We start from the raw sequence: 19,217 nt of genomic DNA on the forward strand, positions 1-19,217 counted from the left end.
CTAACGGTAAAGTCATTCTATCTTTGAGGTCATGGTTTTTCTATCACTGACAGATGAGAGATTTATTGTAATTCCTGGTATAGCCCACAGTTTACGCAGAAACATTCATACTTTGATATCTCTCAAGCAGGCTCGACAAAGATGTCGCTCGATGGTCATCCTTCAATGATGTTTTTCGATGTTTTGGGGACAATTGTGGAATGGAGATGTTGCATCGCGAACGAACTGAATGCCGCCGCACAAAAGGTTCTGCAAGATCAAGCTCAATATCTGAGCGCCGATGTGCGAGCACGTGTCTCTGACATGTCCACTTCGAGCTGGCAGGAGATCGCCGAGGAGTGGCATCGCTCATATATGGACTTTGGAAACACTTACGATCCATCGAAACCCTTTGTCTCAGTAGATGAGTACAACCAACTTTCTTTGTCAAGAATTCTCACCAAACTGCGTCTCCAAGATTTATTTGACGAGGATGATCTCAAACATTTGACACTCGCTTGGCATCGATTAGATGCACACTCCGACAGTGTGCCCGGCCTTTCGTTGCTGAATACTAAATTCTTGACGTCTACATTATCCAATGGCAATGTGAAACTCCTCGAAGACCTACAAGAGCAAAATTCTTTGCCTTTCAAGCACATTACCAGTGCAGAGCATTTCGGTGCTTACAAGCCGTCGCCAGAGGTCTACCATGGTGCTGCCCGCAGATTCGGGCTCAGGAATTCGCAATGTTGTCTCGTCGCAGCTCATCTTGAGGACTTGTATGCCGCCAAAGAATGTGGATTCCAGACAGTCTATCTCGAGAGAGACTTTGAAGAAGCTTGGAATAGCCGAGACATTGCACGAGCTAGAGAAGAGGGGTTTGTTGATCTTTGGGTAGGACTTGGGGGCTCCGGTCTGATCGAAGTAGCTCAATACTTTGGAATTGAAAAGTGAACCTTGATAGCATATCACTGAATTGGACCCGAATCAATAAATCCAACCCTCTTATCTGCTCTTGTGCGGATGAAAGCTCATGTTGTCACAATAGTCTCTCTCTTTACTTTCTGCATATTTGGGCTTTCTCTCCACTTGCACCCAACTCTCTTGCGCTGGTACTAGATATAATCTATCATTACAGACCCCAGTACATACGGTAATAAATCATGAGGAACAGGGTACAGGTGAGAGAATCTCAATACGCGCTAGTATGTGAAATGATTCGGTCAATGAACTAACTAGTTGCCCACCCGCACGTGCTTTTCCAATTTCCTTTGCCCCTCCCATCATATTCTTCCCCCAGCTTTCCTCTAATTTACATAAAATCATCTTATGTTCTCGTCATTCGATTGCATACACCTGCTTATGTGATTCAATGTCGGGCTGGTTAAAGATCCGCTGCCACAATAGGTTTAGCCTTCACTCGAAATTAGGCTTAGTACACTATCCTTGCTCTAGTCCCGCAGCCTACTATGGCACAGATTGCACTAAATGGTTGAACTCTATCATTCATTTTCCGATCATCAAGTTCTCGGCTTCTAGTTTTAATTGTATTTTTGCTCCGTCTACTTCAAATCTAAATACCCCTGACTGCCGATCGATAGTTGTATCCGGAATTTGAAAGAGGTTTCAAACTTATTATGATTCCATCCAGCGGGAAGCCAGCCATCACGGCCTTGTTGCGACCTTTTCGTACGGATCATCGATTGAAGTCGAAGTTGTTCCAAAATATCCCACCAAAACTACTGGAATTCATACTCGAACTTCTTCCAACGATGGACCAAATCTGCTTCTCACTGAGTTGTAAATATTACTTCGCATGGTTTCAATTATACGTTAAACAACGTGGAACCACTGTGGCCCAGCTCCTACCATGGAAGAAAGCATATACGCAGCAAGGAATAATGCTATCCACATCTGAACTTACTACACCCGATCAAGCAAGATCACATTTCCTCTGTCGGCTCGAAAATAATCGCTGGAAATACTGCTGTCAATGTCAGAGCCTACATCCGCATTCCATGCGACTGGCCCTGGAATCAAAGTGGAAACTTATCCAAAAGCCTTGTGGCTCTGACTGCCAACTTGGTGGGACTAGTCTCCTTGGAAAAGACCTGATATTCACTAAATCTCAAAGGTCTATAGCGAAATGCTCTCTTGCGTATGCTGGTGAATTCGACATATGCCCCTGTGATGGTATGACGTTCCATCAAAGACAACACTTTTACCAATTCTGCCAACTTCCGAGTACCGCCATACGATACTGGAATCGAGGCTATAAGAGCAAGCATTTTAATGAAAGCAAACTAGCCAAGAACTGTGGCTATTTGGAATTATCACATAGCTGCACTCTTTCCAATCCTTCTGGGGGAAAGGTCTTTATCAGAACCAGAATATGGCTTGACAGAGACACTCGAGATTTGCACCTACATAACCGACTTCGATGTGAATTCTTTCATGGAATTTAAGCTTTGAATCCTGTGGGATGCTTTCCGTACTGCCTACACAGGGATACAGGGCGATGGCTTCAGGACTTTTTTGTCCAAGCCAAACATAAGCTTTTTATCGGTGTTCAGGGCACCACGGCCAGTGTATGCACATCGAGAGGATGGAGTAAGACTCAAGAGGGGTTAAGGGCCCTTGAAATAGATTTGGATAGGAATCTGGGAGGTAATCAGTGGCCCAACAAGAGCTGGAGACTCAACTCTTATTTGAAATAGAATTCTGTAGTTAGTAAGCCTGTAAGGCCAATAAATTGCCATTCCACTGCACCCAATACGATGTAATGAATTAATATGATCGAAATGACTTGGGTGCATTCAAATACATCACCGTCATCTTGCGCCTGAAAAATATGAGTATGTACTACACGTCGAATCCTTACGGTTGAATGATGTTGTTCATTTTCATTTTCATTTTCATTAAAGAAAGAAAAAAGCCGTGAGAAGGTGCTTCCCTTTTTTATATAGTTGAATTTCGCTTAAGAAAGGCAGCAAGATGGAGTCTATATCGACGAATCCTCAAAATATGCCAAATATTCTCTTCCAAACCAAGGGTCTTTCACCTCGTCGTACCCTCCAAGCATTGGTAGAAGCAAGAATAGCAGGACAACCCTGCAGAAAGAAACCCCATTTTTTAGCAAAGTCTTCGGTAACTTCCCAATTTTCCGGACAAGATGGCGTTCCCCACACTAGTAATCTCGCATGGCTAGTGCGCGTGTCCCAAAAGGCCGTGAGATCATGACACAACTCATCATCGTTAAGATGATCTCCTGCACGAATCAAATTATCACGCATTCGCGGGAATGGAAAAACATCGAGCCATGGATGGTGTGGAGTTGATCGCTGCAACGCGGTTGGGCGCAGGCTGATAGGAATTTTGTCTTCAGAAAATTGGGGGCCTTGCAGGCTGAATATGGAAGTTATTTCGTCTCCGCACAGCCACTCAGCGGTCATCCCCATAGCAAGGACATTTTCATAGGCTGCTTTCAGGACATTAAGCCTGCTCAGACTGATAAGGAGATCTGTCTTTGGTGATCCACTTAGATAACCCTCTAGGGCTCTTTTTTCGAGATCGGTCATAAGTGAATGCACATTCGGAGGAGCAAATGTACAGTGCACATGCTGCGCGTCAGACAATGTACATATTATGGCGGTTGTTTGTGAGCTTGGATGATTATGTATAAGTGTAGAAGTAGTAGTATCTTCAGTACCATGTCTTTGTGGCGAATTGTTCATCTGCTTTCCAATTTGAGCACGCTCCACTCGACGCGCCCCTATATCAGAGTAAGACCATTATATCAGTAAGCGAGTTATTGGGCCATATTTTGGGCGAAAGACTGACGATAGGCTCTCTGGTTGAGGCGATTTTGTATTCTCCGCCGTAACGCCGAGCTGGTTACACCCGTCCAATCTTCATCGGGATCGTAAACTGCTGACTGTTGCGGCATGCGCCGTAGCTTGATTGGGGGCTTTGAGACTGTATTGCTTGATGACATAGCGATTCATGACATGAAAACAGCGATTGTCGGAGTTTAGGGGACGAGAGGTTGAAATTAGTAAAGAAGCAGATGGCGATTAAAGAAAGTTTCCTGCCCAGATGACGTTCGGTTCATGCAATCTGCTTACACCTGGAGTATCATTGGTCCAGTGGGGATCATTCTGCTTACCCTCAGAATTTCATTGGTCAAATAGAGTCTCGTCTGCTTACGTCTTGGGTTTTATTGGTTGAGGCATTTACGATTAGCCCCACCTCAGACCCATATGTAAAACATCCGCGCTTATTTCCGGATAGTACCGACTTCGTAAAGTAAGAACGTATTTTACAAGTAGCTCGCCATCCGGGTTCGGAAATGGTAAATGCGACAGAATACAACTTATATCTTTCCAGCCATGAGTTATGAGGAGCTTTATATAGATTAAAGATACCGCAGGTGATCAGGTAGGTACTCTTTGCAAGATGTTAAGGAAATGGGTTCAATCGTCATCATCTTACTCTAAAGTCATGGAACCAGCTTAGAGTATCATCAGAATCCCTCTGTCAAAGTCTCAGATAGAAACAATTTGAAATGGTTGAGATATAAGATATGCGTTTTATATGGGATTCAAATCTTCTAGCCCGCTTACATGTTGTGCTATTGATCGTCGAATGGACAGGAACGAGAGACGAGAGAAGAAAATCATGAAGACTACGGATGAAGCTATCGAGTATAATCAGTGGGCTGCACAAGGGAGGAAGATAAGAGGTGGCAGAGACAATATTCGCTGTGCGTGGTTTACGACATTGCCAACATTACATGATATATTAATCGCCGTTGCAAAAGTGTTTTTCAATTTCAATTCTCTAGTGAGCAAAATCTGTCTTGATCGGATATTACGCCACGATCTTCAGCAATGTTTCGCCAATAATCGCCGCACTTGAGGGGTTTTGTCCAGTGACCAAATTTCCTTCATTTCCACTGATGACCACCTTGGCACCAAATAAGCCATCGGCGCTCTCATAGGTTGCCCCACGGCTTCGCAGCTCCGATTCCAACAAGAATGGCATGTCTTTGGTGAATTGCATGAATTCTTCCTCATCATTGGAAAGACCAGTGACTACTTGATTCGAAACAAGGTATGTGCCATCCGTCAATTTCACATTGACAAGGGCAGCCGGACCATGGCAAACTGCCGAGACAACTTTGGAAGACTCGTAGAATTCTCGGATCAGTGATTGAGAGATCTCGTTGGTTGCGAGATCAAACATGGCTATATCTTATGTGTCAGAACTATCTTGTCTCGATAGACTTTCAAGGTGGGAGGGTGAACGCACGGCCATGACCGCCAACATAAAAAATACCGGCGAACTCTGATGATTTGCCAAGGAATGAAGACAGCTTCTTCGTTGTCTTCCAGACGGCCGAATATTCTTTCAAAAAGTCCTGGCAATCAACGTCGTCTTTGGTGGCTTCAATGGAATAGGGATCAAGTGGAGCCTCACCCCCGTTAGGAGAGGCCACCACAATGTTGAAATGCGGCGCAAGCTTTTTGTAAGGATGAACAAGCTCAGGAAGATACCATCCAGTAGGAGTCCCTCGACTTGGCAAAATTGCCTGAGACGAGAGAACGAAGAGGAAGTTCGGTTTTGCAGTCATTCTCAATAAGATCTTTAGAGAGGAAAGTAAGTAAGATAGTGAATATAAAGGTAACTGAGTGTTCAAATTCAACTTTCGAGTGTCAGGGACTCATTCTTATACTTGAAAAAAATTTGAGAGCTCAGTAAATCCTAAATCCAGACCAGGGCCCCGTAAGCGCCAAGAACTATTGAGAGTTGCGGATTTATGGGTAGCAGATATAAGGGGAATACGGATAAATCCGGTTCAAAGAATGCTGCTGCTCAGTTGTAATAGGCAAGCTACAAGATCTGAGATCCTCACATGGGTATGAATTCCATCAATCAGAATTGCTTACCGGCTTTTCCCCACTCAGTTCGGACTTAGGAACATAAATCCCTAGATGGTTGATAAGCCTGTCTCTGGGAAGATTCTGGCAAAAAGGCCAATACTTCAAATGAATAGTAATCTAACGACCGCAATTTGAGATATATAAGGACAGAGATTTCAGACTTGATGTTGCAAAGCCACTCCATTCTTCACCACCTAGCTCCGTGACAAAGTTTTTCAAACTCTCTCTCTCTGAACAGCATTCTGAGCACCATGGCTTATACGATCACTGTCCTCTTTCCTAACGAGCAAGATGCCAACTATGACAAAAAGTACTATGTCGACCATCACATGCCGCTCATCGAGCGACACTGGAAGCAGTACGGCGTGCAGAGCTGGTCCGTTACCGACTTTGGCCCCGGTCCAGATGGTACAAACCCACTTTACACCTTCGGAAGTGTTGTGATTTGGGAAAGCAAAAAGGGGGTTGAGCAAGCCTTCCAGAGTCCCGAGGTGGCTGAGATCATGAGCGATGTTCCCAATTTCAGCAATAAGCAGCCGGTGTTTCTTTTTGGTTCCCAAGTTGAGGTAAATAATTAAAACCTCCGATGAGAAGCCTACAATCGATTTATTCTGCCAGGTACGTGTGAATGCTCTCCGAGACTCGAGGTTATATTATATTGAGAATGATACGTTATAGATGATGGGCCTGTCATATAGTGGACTCAATCAAGAAGGAAAGGCTTCAAGATGTCCATGCACGCTGTATAGAATAACCACTTGCACGCAATGCATCGAGTTTAAAATGTTACCTGTGCTTCACTTCTGGCTTTTTCCTTCGGTCTGTCTTTTACCAATCAATCTCGCTACCATCGTAATTCAAAAACTTCCCAGAATCTCTATCTCTTGTCGAATTATCAATCTGCTCAATAATGCCGTTGACGCCAACATTAACTGGTACAGGGGCTGCAGCCATTCCAATGCCTCTTGCTGCATGGTTGCCCAGCTATGAAAGTTAGATTATGGAATGCGATGATAATAAGAGTGACTCACATCTGTCTGAAGCCATCCAGGATTGATAGAGAAAGCAATCAAGGCAGGATTCTCATAATGAATTCTTCTTGTGACGAAGTTAACGCCAGCTTTCGATGTGCCATAAGCAGTGTTTTCCACGGGCAAGTTTTTTACCCCGCTTAGGCTTCCGGCACTGGATGATATGACGATAAATCGAGGAGTCTCAGCACTGTTCAGCAGAGATGCTGTTGCTTGGAACAAAAGTAATGGAGCAACAGTATTGATCTTGAAGTGCTCATACATCTCCTTAGCCGGGGTAACAGTAGCCTTTCCAAAATACGCGGAGATCCCTGCATTTGCAACTACCACGTCTAGTTTCTGAATATTGTGCTTTGAAAGCAAATATTGCACTGCCACAGTTGCATCGGCTTCTTTAGCGCTGTCAAGCTTTACCAAGATGAGCTCGCTGTCTCGGCCACGAGGAAGACTCTGAAGTTCTTTTGATGATGATGAGGCTGGATCCCGAAGAGCAGCAATAACTGAGTGATTCGTCCTTGATAGATATGTGGAAAGGAGACATTTGCCGATTCCTAGTAGCGTGATTGTGATTAGGAATTTTTGAAATGGTAATGTTTTATTAATTTGAAGGATAGGAAGTCACCTCGGTTGGCACCAGTTATGAGTATATGTTTTCTATCAGGCATTATGCCTTGAAATTTGAACGAACGTCAAAAAATTTTCAGGCTCCTTAGGTGGAAGAGGGAAATCCCCTTTTTTATGCCTTGAACTTGGCAGGACCACGATAGCACCATAATAACAGTAAATTTATGTTACGGTATATTACTGTATGCTTGTAAGTCCCAAAGGACAGCCAATGAGGGCAAGCTATTCACGATATGTAGAATTTCATCATTACAAACGATGGAAATATACATTCACCATCCGAGGCCCTTTCTCGGTTCACCAATACATACGCCCCACTTCGCTTCGCGCAACATCCCTTACATAGGCGGCCTTTAACGCCGGCTGTCCCCTATCTCCGCAGATCTTGGGTTCAAGGCCATCAATATAATATGGTAAGCCTTTTACCTTTTATCTTGGAATCCGGTTTCCAGTAGCTTTGTTTATTTTACACTCAGCTTTAATTCGAACATCCAAGTGCAGTTCCTAAAAAAAGAACAAAAGATGGCCGATGAATCCAAGATGGAATATGTCCGGTATTTTCACAGACTCTCTCTTGACTCAAGTATCATCACGAGTCACTCACATCTCGAAAACTGGACATTAGGCTAGGGACTTCTGGGCTCAAAATTTCCAAAATAATTCTCGGAACAATGTCTTTTGGCAGTAGCGACTGGCAGGGATGGGTTCTCAATGAGAAAGACGCCTTCCCCCTTCTCGAATATGCCTATGACAAAGGCATTAACACCTGGGATACGGTATGTACCTCGGAGTCGGCTAAGAGCCAGATTACTGTCAATCAGCATATCCTAGCATCAAGTATTGCTAATACTATCTTGAGACAGGCGGACATCTATTCTCACGGCAGATCGGAAGAGATCATCGGAAAATTTCTTGAGGAGAAGAAAATCCCTCGTGACCGCGTTGTTATCATGACAAAGTGCTACTTTGGCGTAGATGATCAAGGTGGACAACCTCCAAACCGAGCTACTATTTACAATGATGGAAAGGAATGGGTGAACCGCGTCGGGCTGTCGCGAAAGCACATTTTTGACGCAGTGGAAGCAAGTGTCAGGCGACTAAGAACTCACATAGATGTGCTGCAGATACATCGTTTGGATCGTGAAACACCACGGAAGGAAATAATGAAGGCCCTTAATGACGTTGTGGATAGTGGGAAAGTCCGGTATATCGGTGCTAGCTCTGTTAGTAACCCCTTCTTCAGGATATGCCCTCCGATGTGAACTAATGTTATCCTTTGCCTTCAGATGGCAGCATGGGAGTTCCAGACATTACAGAATATAGCTGCACAGAACGGATGGCACCAGTTCATTTCTATGCAAAATCTCCATAACTTAATCGCCCGTGAAGAAGAACGTGAGATGATACCCTATTGCCTAGACACAGGGGTTGGATTGATTCCATGGTCTCCCATCGCTCGTGGTGTGCTTGCCAGGCCTTGGAGTTCTCGCTCAAGCATCCGAGAGGCCACCGATGGCAGCCTTAAAAGCATCATCAGAGATCGGGAGTCAGCAGCTGATGAGGCAATCATTGGAAGGGTTGAAGAAATTGCCAAGCAAAAAGGCCTCACAATGGTACAGGTTGCAATTGCTTGGTGCTTGAGTCATCCAAACGAAAATCCCATCCTTGGTCTGAATAGTCGGAGTCGCATAGATGAAGCGGTTTCTGCTATCAGTGTGCGGCTCTCTGAAGAGGAAGTTCGCTACTTGGAAGAGCTTTATGTACCTAGAGGTATTCACCCATCAGAGAGATAATTTATGCCAGTGATTTAATTCGGTTCCTGGGGTGGACGATTTGGTAAGATGTGCAAAGTTCATTATAATTTTTACACAAATAATTACCCAGAGCATATATAATGCATGCCCATCGGAGGAAAATGGGCCTGTGGGCACTATTGAATTACCGTTACCATTCCCAGACTTGCCAAAGCATCATCAATCAACTTCCACATCCGCTCATTTTCGCAATTGGCCTTAGCCTCCTTCAGCCCATCCTCCCAGATTCCCCATCTTTCCCGATTGTAGCCCGTCCAGTTCTTTTCTTTATACCTATCGCCTGAACCAGCGCCCGACACCTCAGGGTATGTGCGACTATTGAGCACATTTGCCCACAGCCGGCCCGCAGCGTAGATGAACCACTGGCAAGCGGCCTCCATCGCCGCCGTGTCTCCCAGCAATGCAGGAGAGCGCTCATTCTCAAGTGCCATCGCCATAGTCCAAATGGCCCGTAGTGATTTGTCTAGGGGAAAGAATAGCACTTCCTCCTCGGGAGATGGATAGCGAATGTCTGCAGCCTGAGTGAGCTGCGCGAGGAAAGCGTTGAGCTTCACCCAGCGATCTCTTTGCTTAGAGTCTAGCTTTGCATCACTTGGATCTACATACCGTTAGCTTCTTGATGAATTGAATTAGAGGATGAATCACCTTCATGATCACCACCACACTCGTACCACGTCTCAAGCTCCGTGTAGCCAAACGATGGCATCTCTTTCCAGAGGGTATCGCGCTGGACCTTCAGGGATTCGTTTGTCGCTGGATCAATAACAACTTGCTTTTGGAGATGAATTGTAAACTCGACAAGCTTGGTGTGTTTGGATGGTTCTAGACGTTGAACAAGCTCCATTATCGCAAGAGAGACATTGTAGTCTGGGAGGCCGATCCCGCCTTGTTCTTTAGGACCATGAACGGACAGTGCACTCATGGTCATATCGATGAGCTTCTGGATTGCATCTTGCACCGTGACTTCTTCCTTGACTACTTTGTCGAGAAAATCGAACTCAATGGAGTTTTCGATTTGTCGGATGAAGTCCTCTCTTCCCATGGTGAGGGTCTGTAAGTAATCAAAGAATTTAGGCGTGAACAGATTGAAAGACTGTTTGAGATGATGTGAAAAGTAAAAGTTTTGGCTAATCAAAGAAGGACGAGGCATGAGATCTGCAGAAACGGATAAGGCTGCACAGAGGCTGTGCTGAATAGTGTAAGATCGACCCCCGCCACAGCCTGTGTTAGCCCCCACGGCCCCCACCCTTAACCCCAACTCGGAGAACTCGTATATCAAATTTTGCCGAGAGCTCAAAAAACCAATCACAAAAGCAAGAAGATTTACTCGTGCAATCTACAGCTTCCTCTTCTTTCTTATCCTTCAAAGAGAGCTAAATAAAAGATCTATAATCTTTGTTCAAAACGGTCGCCGCAGTCATTAGTGTCCTTGTATTTCGATAATGATGGGTCAAATTTCAATTGGAATGTTGTATTGCTATTCAATTCCCGTAATTAGCTCTTCATCCTTTCTGCTGCAGGGTTCCTCACCAAGACAAAACCCTCTCTCTCTCTCTCTCTCTCTCTCTCTCTCCAGTACCAGAATGAAAACACATATACATGTTCTTCTCGAGTACCCCGCTAACTATACAATCGCTATGATCTATTTGAATCATTGACTAATAGCTCCGTGATTCAAGCTATCTCTATCCAAGCTTCTTTGGCATCTTCAGCTTTTGTGTTGTCCTCTTTATTCGGTATTGCTTGTCAAAGCAACATGTTTAAAGGAATAGAATTTCCCATGAAACAAGGCAATGAAGAATTTGATGATGCAACGTGAACAGGGAAATGGAATTCCTGGATGATTATTCGGGGCTAAGATCATAGCAAATGTTAGTTATGAGCAGGGACGAAAATCATAAGGCTATAAGTTATCAGATTGACCCACATTTGACTCTCCAATTTGGAAACCAAGGCGAACCTCAAGCTCGTAGATGCGCTTGATGTTGCATACCTCAAAACTTGAAGTAATCCCCAGATGCAGAGCATAAGAATTCCAAATACCCTCTGGCAAATAAAACACTTCTCCATCTGCTATATTTTCGGCGCAGATCTTCCGTTTCATATTTGCAATGGTTTGCACGATCCAGAAACGATCAAAGCTCTCGACCGCGCCGTGTGCTCGTATTTGGGTGGTTTCAATAAGCATACTTTGGAAATCGTTGAGTAAAATATCACGATCATGACCACCCTCTTTCGTCATCTTCACACGCAGCGGAATGGACTGGCCCAAGACCAGATAGGGTCCCTTGAGAAGCTCCATATCGACTAGCCATGATAGCTTTTCTTGCGAGTCTGAACTCTTCGATGAGATAGGAATACACTGTCGTTTCAAAGAAGGGTATTTTACGGGTGAATATTCCGACACCGGGTAAAATAGTATCATGCGCGCCTGATTTCAGCCTTCGGTTAGTGATTTGTCCTTCTCATGCTTTGCAGAGAGGGCTTGGATTCCTCGGAACGGCAATAGAAGTACAATTGGGAGACTCAACCAGTTTTCGAAATTTTTTAGGAATTCCTTTTCCAGTAATCGTTGCTTCCAGAAGATATTTTATTTCCGCGGCAGAACCGACTTCTCCGCACGATGGGGGAAGTTGCCGAAGCAGGTGACCCTCACGTTTCTGTCGACCTTGAGTCTTGACAATAGGTATCACCGGCCTCCTTATATTGATTCCTGACTTAGAGCACTCGGTAGCCTGTGGGGGCTGACCCATGGAAGCATATTAATATCTCAGGCCGTAAAAGTGGTCGAATTGTTTCCTGAAACACACCAAGATGGAAAAAGGAAACACATGTCTTCCTTTACAAATGGGCACGCCCGAATATCCTGACACGCTGTCGAGAATAGATGGAGGGAAGATCTGCTTGGTATTTTCAAACAACTATAGACTATTAAGAAAAATAAGAGCTTTGGTAATTGCGGTGCGACATCATACCTGGTGAGTTTCAGAGCTTCTGCCAGACCTGGACACGGCGATCGCAACCAAGGAAACAGACACAGTCGACAGATTTATGGAAGAGTTGGCCTCAATGGTGATTTCTCCAGATACTGAATCCTGGTTTGTGTAGATAGGGTCGTCACGATCCAGGTGGACTTGGACTTGCATCGATTTGCCCGCCAAAAGCGTGGCTACAGTGGCTAACATCGAGATAGAGGGATAAGAGAGATCTTAATGAAATTCACAGATAACAGACCAGATGAAGCCATGCGGCGAAGAGTCCAGAAATAATGAATCTGAGGATCGACTTGGCGTTATGGAATTAGATTACAGTAGTCGCACGTTCCTACCAATTAAGGCGCCGACCAAAAATATAACAGAGCCAGTGGTGTCTCACTTGCCTGGGTTTCACGAGTATTGTACAAGAATTAACAACTCAGACGTGAATCCCACGTTACCTAGCTCCGAAGATCTCGCCTTGGCAACACCAACCTAGACCCTTTTTCAACGGTAGACCCGCCGGTTTAAAATAGCCGGGCATTCCTGGAACGCAGATTGGCTCATATTCATCATCCGACCCACTGTTGAGTAACTGCAGTCATGTACCCTATTGTAATTAAGTCCAACAAATGGCTTCTGAAGCTATCCTATGGCCGGCTGATCGCCAAATGAACCAACTTCTGCTGCTGAATCCCGTTTTTCGCTTCCGAAATCTTTTTCTCCTTCTTTTCTCAATTACGTCCCCTCTGTTTTCATGCCTCGTGCACGCAATGAATCCAGCATGGAGCCCGACTCACCGACCTCACGGCCCACCTAACTACGGTCAAACAATGGAAACCCACGAGCCTCTAACTGTTAGCACTGATTTTCAACCTTCCAATCATTTTAGCTAACCTTCTGAGCTAGCAAAACCCTGCCGTCGACGACCCGTTTTATGCCCGACAGCCTCTACTTCCCTCAAATCCGTCGGCAATCCCGCATGGAAGACTTGAGCCCCCGATTACCTTATCCCATACTTTATTACCTTCACCACATCCTACAAATCCTATCGATCCAGCATCCGACTCCTACTCGGAACAAGCAGACCCACCATGGGAACAGGGCATTAGTGACGCTGGCTCCACGCCTTCAAAACGCTGGGAACAACGTCAAAAGGCAACCTCGAATTCCTTACGCAGAAATCCGACTCGTCGAATTCAATTAGTTAAAGGCACGGTCTTAAGCGTTGACCATCCGGTTCCAAGCGCGATACGGAATGCCGTCCAGCCAAAATACCGTGACCTAGAGGGCGATTCCCCTGAAGAATTTACTCATATGAGATGTGAGCCCCATGTATTGCGTTTCTTTTAATAACAATGAGCTTACTTTAAATAGATACAGCGGCCACTTGCGACCCCGACGAGTTCACTTTGCAAAATGGATACAACCTTCGCCCTTCTATGTATAATAGACACACCGAAATGATGATCGCGATCACCTATTACAATGAGGATAAAGTCCTCACCGCCAGAACCTTGCATAGCGTTATGCAAAATATCCGAGATATCGTCAACTTGAAGAAGACCCGATTCTGGCACAAAGGAGGTCCGGCGTGGCAAAAGATTGTTGTCTGTCTCATATTCGATGGAATCAAGCCATGCGACAAGGAGACACTTGATCTTCTTGCGACGGTTGGAATCTTCCAAGATGGTGTGATGAAAAAAGACGTTGATGGCAGAGCCACGGTGGCTCATATTGTAAACCCCCCCCCTTCCTTCCTACATTAATCAACTCTAACAACCAGCAGTTCGAGTATACGACTCAACTATCGGTCACACCAACACAGCAATTGATTCGACCATCCGGCGATGAAATCACTAATCTATGCCCTGTTCAAATGATCTTTTGCCTCAAGCAAAATAATAGCAAAAAGATCAACTCCCACCGCTGGCTGTTTAATGCGTTTGGAAGGATCCTCAATCCCGAGGTGTGCATCCTGATTGATGCGGGTACTAAGCCAGGGCATAAGTCTCTCCTTGCTTTATGGCAAGCCTTTTACAACGATAAACACCTTGGTGGTGCGTGTGGCGAAATCCATGCACTTCTAGGTCGTGGTTGGCGAAATGTGTTGAATCCTGTGGTCGCTGCGCAGAATTTCGAGTATAAGATCTCTAACATTCTCGATAAACCACTCGAGAGTAGCTTCGGCTACGTGAGCGTTCTTCCAGGAGCATTTTCTGCTTATCGGTATAGAGCTATCGTCGGTAAGCCTCTGGAGCAATACTTCCATGGCGATCACACACTTTCTGCAAGGCTCGGCAAGAAAGGCATTGAGGGGATGAATATCTTCAAGAAGAATATGTTCTTAGCGGAGGATCGAATTCTGTGCTTTGAGCTAGTCGCAAAGGCCGGGTGCCAATGGCGCTTGACCTATGTGAAGGCATCCAAAGGAGAGACTGACGTGCCCGAAGGCCCGGCAGAGTTTCTTAGCCAGAGACGACGCTGGTTAAATGGTTCTTTCGCCGCGAGTCTTTACGCTACAATGCACTTTGGCAGGATCTATGCCAGTGGCCATAATTGGATTCGTCTCTTTGTTTTCCATGTCCAGCTGGTGTATAATATCGCCCAGCTTGTCATGACATGGTTCTCTCTAGGTAAGTGATATTCCAATTTGAACCCTTAGTTTCCATGGGCCTAACGTCAAGAGCTTAGCATCATACTGGCTCACCACATCCGTCATCATGGATATTGTGGGAGTTCCGAGCTCTGTTAATCACTATAAGAGCTGGCCATTCGGGAAGGAAGCATCTCCGATCGTGAACAACTTCCTCAAGATCGGCTATCTAGCAACACTCTTGCTCCAGTTCATCTTGGCTCTCGGTAATCGACCAAAAGGGTATGTTTTGAATTCCACAAGCAACAGGAACAAAGCATGCTGGCCAGGACTGACGTAGAAATCACCAGGACCAAGAGGCTATACACACTCTCTTTCAGCTACTTCTCATTTGTTCAAGCTTATATTCTGGTCTTGACCTTCTACCTTGTGGCACAGGCACTGACAGGAAACAACTTAACCTTTGACGTGCATCACGGTTTCGGAACATTCCTCGGCTCTTTCATCGGGTCCACAGGCGGAATTGTTCTAGTCGCTCTAGTCTCCACGTACGGCATCTACTTCCTGGCCAGCTTTCTCTACTTGGACCCGTGGCATATGTTTACCTCATCCTGGGCATATATTCTGGGAATGCCTTCGTCAATCAATGTTCTTATGGTGTACGCATTTTGCAACTGGCACGATGTTTCATGGGGTACTAAAGGTTCGGACAAAGCCGAGGCGCTACCGTCAGCGCACACCAAAACAGATGCTCAACAAACATTTGTCGAGGAGCTAGATAAGGCCCAGGTTGACATTGATACACAATTTGAGCAAACGGTGAAACGAGCCTTGACACCGTATCGACCACCTATTGAGAAAGAGGAGACCAGTTTGGATGATTCATACAAAGCTTTCCGAACTAATTTGGTGCTGTTGTGGACATTCAGCAACGGCCTTCTGGCATTTTGTATCAACAACGCCGACTTGGATCGGCTTTGTTTTACTGTATGTGCATATGATTGTCTCTTCTAGTATCACTGCTAACTGAAGCAGACAACATCGACGCCTCGCACGGCAATGTATTTCAAGGTCATTCTATGGGCAACCTCTGGTCTCTCTATTTTCCGCTTTCTTGGTGCTCTCTGGTTTTTGGCAAAAACTGGAGTTCTGTGTTGTTTTAGAAGACGGTGAACAACGTCGGCGCAGGTAGGGTTAGAATTTTTGAGGCTGGGCGGATCGCGGTTCCCCACGCCACTCGATGCATCTAAAAATCATGTTGTTTAGCATGTAGAATACCATGCTATTTCCAGGAGTAATGTATATTATATGGATCCTTTGCTCTGACCTCGTTCGCTGTGACATTTATAATTCAAGTTCCTCTTCCCTAAATCTTGCGGCCTAGTGAAGTTTAAATTTGGAGGCGGTGCTTCGTTCCTGGCAGACTGGCGATGCCGAGAACTCTTGGCAAGGGTTTCTATGAATAAATGAATGATTTTTCTTGCAAGTCTATAAATAAGCCCAGAGATTTTCTCCTCAATAGGAATGCACAAAAAAAGATTGTCGCTAATACATTCGCAATGCTCCCGGTTGTAAGTATTCCTTCGAATTTCCTTCTAATTCAGCTGCTAATCCTTGAACAGTGTGACCTGTGCCATTCTCGAAAAGTATGAACAAAGATCAAGAGAACACTCTGTCGCCCTATTGATCAATTATGCAGGTGCGTTGCGACCGATGCGATCCATGCGGTAATTGTCAAGATGCCGATGTTGCATGTACTCGGCAGCGGAAGGAAAGAAGCAGAAAAAAATTAAACTCTCGCCTCGAGGTGATCAGAGGCCGGGGCCAATTACCGTGGAGTCCCAACCAAAATACCCCAGAGCTTCAGCACGAAGCCCAGAAAGCATCATTCGAAAGGCAAGAATTGCGAAATGCCATCTCGTATAATCCGTCCTTGGAATTAGACGCGGCGCAATTCTCTCGAACAATCCCGTCATTCGTTTCTCCGCTTCCACTTCTTGATGCAAAATTCGCTATTCAATTTCAGCTAGATCATCTGCCAGGCCTTGCCATTAACCGGCGTGAGATCTTGGAATCCGCGTTGCGTCATGCCGCTCAACTATCAGACAGTTTCGAAGGGCAACTACAGGAACCCAGTGACGACAATACCAGCAGTGGAGACGAAATTCCTTCTCTCGAATTATTAATGTGGATCACGTCTGGTAAATACACACCTGTATGACAAACAGTCGCCTCAAGCTAATTCGGTTCAAGAAATGAAAAGCGACAAGTTTGGGCCATTTGTCAAAGACTATTTCAGATACATCTCGGAAGATACACTGAAGCGAATGAGCATTGATCTTGTTCGTAAGAGGGTTCCAAAATCTGAATTTGCCATTGGCTCCGTCTGTGTGAATTCGATGGGATATAAATTCCTCACCAGTTTAATGAGTCTTGAGACAGACCCTGAGGTCATATACGAGTATCGACAAAAGGCACTACAGTACCGGGCAGCCGCGAAAATGGCTCTCCAGAGAATTCCACTTGTAGCTGCCCCATCGCTGGGACTTCTCCAGGCGATTCTCTCGGGGGTAAGCTGTTACACTGTTTTGACTGCATGACAATCACTGATGAGCTCCCAGATATTCCTCCATCAAGGAACTGGAGATGTTACTTTCTGTTGGGAACTTACCAGAACTGCCTGCAGAGCTTGCGTTGACCTCGGTCTTGATATGACATTTAGTGAAGGCAATGCTCTAAGTGAAGAAGAGTTCTACTGCTTAGCCTGGTGTTATATGTTGGACAAAAATTATACCTTCAAGCTGGGACGATCTGTGTCTCTGCTGAATGCTGATTTTGAAACGAACTGCTTCAAATTACAGGTCAATCGACACTCAATATCGGAGAACATGTTATTGAACATTGAACTTGCCAAAATTCAAGCAGTGGTCATTCCATATCTGGGAAGCCGCTCATTGGAAATGCCAACCTCCATCCCATCCTTTCATGAGGTTGGTGGACGTCTTTTGATTCAGATGAATCAGATACAAGCCAGAATCGAAAAGGTAGGAACTATTCCATTAAGTCCACTGGTATATTTTGCATCATTTTTTGACACCGGCTAGGTCGCATGCCCTTCGCGACTTTGGCAGGGCCTAAATGCCCAGTCTGAAGTCTCCGCGCTCCAATTTGCCTATCATTCTACCAGGACGATGACTTTGAATCTCCTCCAAAATTGTCATGAGCAATCTCTCGGTGCCCATAATCTATACCTACAATCAGCTCGCCAAGGTTTGTCTTCACTCATGTCAATGTGTTTGTCCGCCGAGAAACAAAGCGCTGTGGCATTTTTGCACTGGTAGGTATTCCCCCCACATATGCATTAGACGAGCTTCTGATTCAACTTCCAGGACTCTACTATATTATCCTATCATGGCGTATTTCGTGCTATTCTGCAATGTTGTCGCCACATCAGATACAAACGACTTTAACCTCATGAAAGCTATCGCCGATTTATTGTCCCACAGCGAAACATCGAGCCGTCCAATTAAGCAAATAACGACCATCTTTCAACATTTTGTATCCCTCTCCCAAGAAGTCTTTGATTACGAGGCAACTGCATTGGTCAAGGCCAGTAATTCTCAACTGAAATCTCAGACGCATATGACTCCGCAATATCCGAATGCCAATCCTTCCCAGTGGGGTTGTGAAGTTGCAGAATCTGTGATCACTCCGCCTCTACTGACTCAGGTCGAAGATTACCCGGAAATGATTCCTCTTCCAATGGAAGATCTATTCCCGCTCTTTACAGAATCCTTCGATCATTTCACGCAAAGGGCTGGCCTATAAGTGTATCACCAGTTATGTATCGCATTCATCTCTGAACACTAAATATACCTAGCCCTCATCTCCGGGGTAGCATACTTTCCTGAGATACAAAAGATTAGTTTGAGAGATCGCAATAAAATGAGCGTTTCAAATTATTATGGCACTAGAATTCTTAAATGGTCATATCAGTAATGGCGACGCCGAAACCTTTGTGAAATGCCAAGCCAAAGATTACATTGCATTGTGATACCGATCCCAGCTTAGGGACCTTCAAATATAAGATAATACTTTGGGCCATTTAGCTCTCTTCCGAGATATTGAATCTTCCTTGGGCCATTGCTAATCTCCCGATTATTTGAGTTTTCTTCCAAGGCTCGGTAAACCAAGGCTCGGGAAAAGGACCCTTTCCTTGGCCTTGTCAGATTTCGGACCGGATATTAATAGTC

The 19,217-nt window shown here is 45.0% G+C and overlaps 10 protein-coding genes across 10 annotated transcripts; 5 read left to right on the forward strand and 5 right to left on the reverse strand.

The window, feature by feature from the left end:
• Positions 1–141: 141 nt before the first annotated feature.
• Positions 142–936, forward strand: N7484_000954 (uncharacterized protein; the record flags this gene model as incomplete). The annotated part of the gene is made up of 1 exon (XM_057111374.1): positions 142–936. The coding sequence occupies one exon, from the start codon at positions 142–144 to the stop codon at positions 934–936; it is 795 nt and encodes a 264-aa protein (XP_056976111.1).
• A 2,063-nt stretch (positions 937–2,999) lies between these two features.
• N7484_000955 (bZIP transcription factor) lies at positions 3,000–3,976 on the reverse strand (the record flags this gene model as incomplete). The annotated part of the gene is made up of 2 exons (XM_057111375.1): positions 3,000–3,754; positions 3,823–3,976. The coding sequence occupies 2 exons, from the start codon at positions 3,974–3,976 to the stop codon at positions 3,000–3,002; spliced, it is 909 nt and encodes a 302-aa protein (XP_056976112.1).
• Positions 3,977–4,851: 875 nt separating this feature from the next.
• Positions 4,852–5,614, reverse strand: N7484_000956 (type 1 glutamine amidotransferase domain-containing protein; the record flags this gene model as incomplete). Its single annotated transcript, XM_057111376.1, has 2 exons — positions 4,852–5,228; positions 5,293–5,614. The coding sequence occupies 2 exons, from the start codon at positions 5,612–5,614 to the stop codon at positions 4,852–4,854; spliced, it is 699 nt and encodes a 232-aa protein (XP_056976113.1).
• A 561-nt stretch (positions 5,615–6,175) lies between these two features.
• On the forward strand, positions 6,176–6,502 carry N7484_000957 (Dimeric alpha-beta barrel; the record flags this gene model as incomplete). Its single annotated transcript, XM_057111377.1, has 1 exon — positions 6,176–6,502. One exon carries the CDS (start codon positions 6,176–6,178, stop codon positions 6,500–6,502), a length of 327 nt encoding a protein of 108 aa, XP_056976114.1.
• Positions 6,503–6,752: 250 nt separating this feature from the next.
• On the reverse strand, positions 6,753–7,620 carry N7484_000958 (SDR family oxidoreductase; the record flags this gene model as incomplete). Its single annotated transcript, XM_057111378.1, has 3 exons — positions 6,753–6,908; positions 6,956–7,506; positions 7,578–7,620. 3 exons carry the CDS (start codon positions 7,618–7,620, stop codon positions 6,753–6,755), a joined length of 750 nt encoding a protein of 249 aa, XP_056976115.1.
• A 630-nt stretch (positions 7,621–8,250) lies between these two features.
• On the forward strand, positions 8,251–9,372 carry N7484_000959 (aldo/keto reductase; the record flags this gene model as incomplete). Its single annotated transcript, XM_057111379.1, has 3 exons — positions 8,251–8,355; positions 8,443–8,802; positions 8,866–9,372. 3 exons carry the CDS (start codon positions 8,251–8,253, stop codon positions 9,370–9,372), a joined length of 972 nt encoding a protein of 323 aa, XP_056976116.1.
• A 149-nt stretch (positions 9,373–9,521) lies between these two features.
• On the reverse strand, positions 9,522–10,543 carry N7484_000960 (DUF3632 domain-containing protein; the record flags this gene model as incomplete). Its single annotated transcript, XM_057111380.1, has 2 exons — positions 9,522–9,991; positions 10,039–10,543. Coding segments are annotated over 2 exons (975 nt in total), but the record flags the coding sequence as incomplete, so codon positions are not given.
• A 753-nt stretch (positions 10,544–11,296) lies between these two features.
• On the reverse strand, positions 11,297–11,695 carry N7484_000961 (uncharacterized protein; the record flags this gene model as incomplete). Its single annotated transcript, XM_057111381.1, has 1 exon — positions 11,297–11,695. One exon carries the CDS (start codon positions 11,693–11,695, stop codon positions 11,297–11,299), a length of 399 nt encoding a protein of 132 aa, XP_056976118.1.
• Positions 11,696–13,430: 1,735 nt separating this feature from the next.
• Positions 13,431–16,137, forward strand: N7484_000962 (Fungal chitin synthase; the record flags this gene model as incomplete). Its single annotated transcript, XM_057111382.1, has 6 exons — positions 13,431–13,692; positions 13,746–14,107; positions 14,158–15,004; positions 15,063–15,246; positions 15,315–15,951; positions 16,000–16,137. Coding segments are annotated over 6 exons (2,430 nt in total), but the record flags the coding sequence as incomplete, so codon positions are not given.
• A 386-nt stretch (positions 16,138–16,523) lies between these two features.
• On the forward strand, positions 16,524–18,792 carry N7484_000963 (transcription factor domain-containing protein; the record flags this gene model as incomplete). The annotated part of the gene is made up of 6 exons (XM_057111383.1): positions 16,524–16,535; positions 16,664–17,165; positions 17,218–17,534; positions 17,586–18,008; positions 18,069–18,301; positions 18,354–18,792. 6 exons carry the CDS (start codon positions 16,524–16,526, stop codon positions 18,790–18,792), a joined length of 1,926 nt encoding a protein of 641 aa, XP_056976120.1.
• Between the last annotated feature and the right edge of the window lie 425 nt (positions 18,793–19,217).

Source organism: Penicillium longicatenatum, assembly GCF_028827895.1.
Source record: "Penicillium longicatenatum strain IBT 33135 chromosome Unknown contig_1_segment0_segment0, whole genome shotgun sequence".
Taxonomy (NCBI): Eukaryota; Fungi; Ascomycota; class Eurotiomycetes; order Eurotiales; family Aspergillaceae; genus Penicillium; species Penicillium longicatenatum.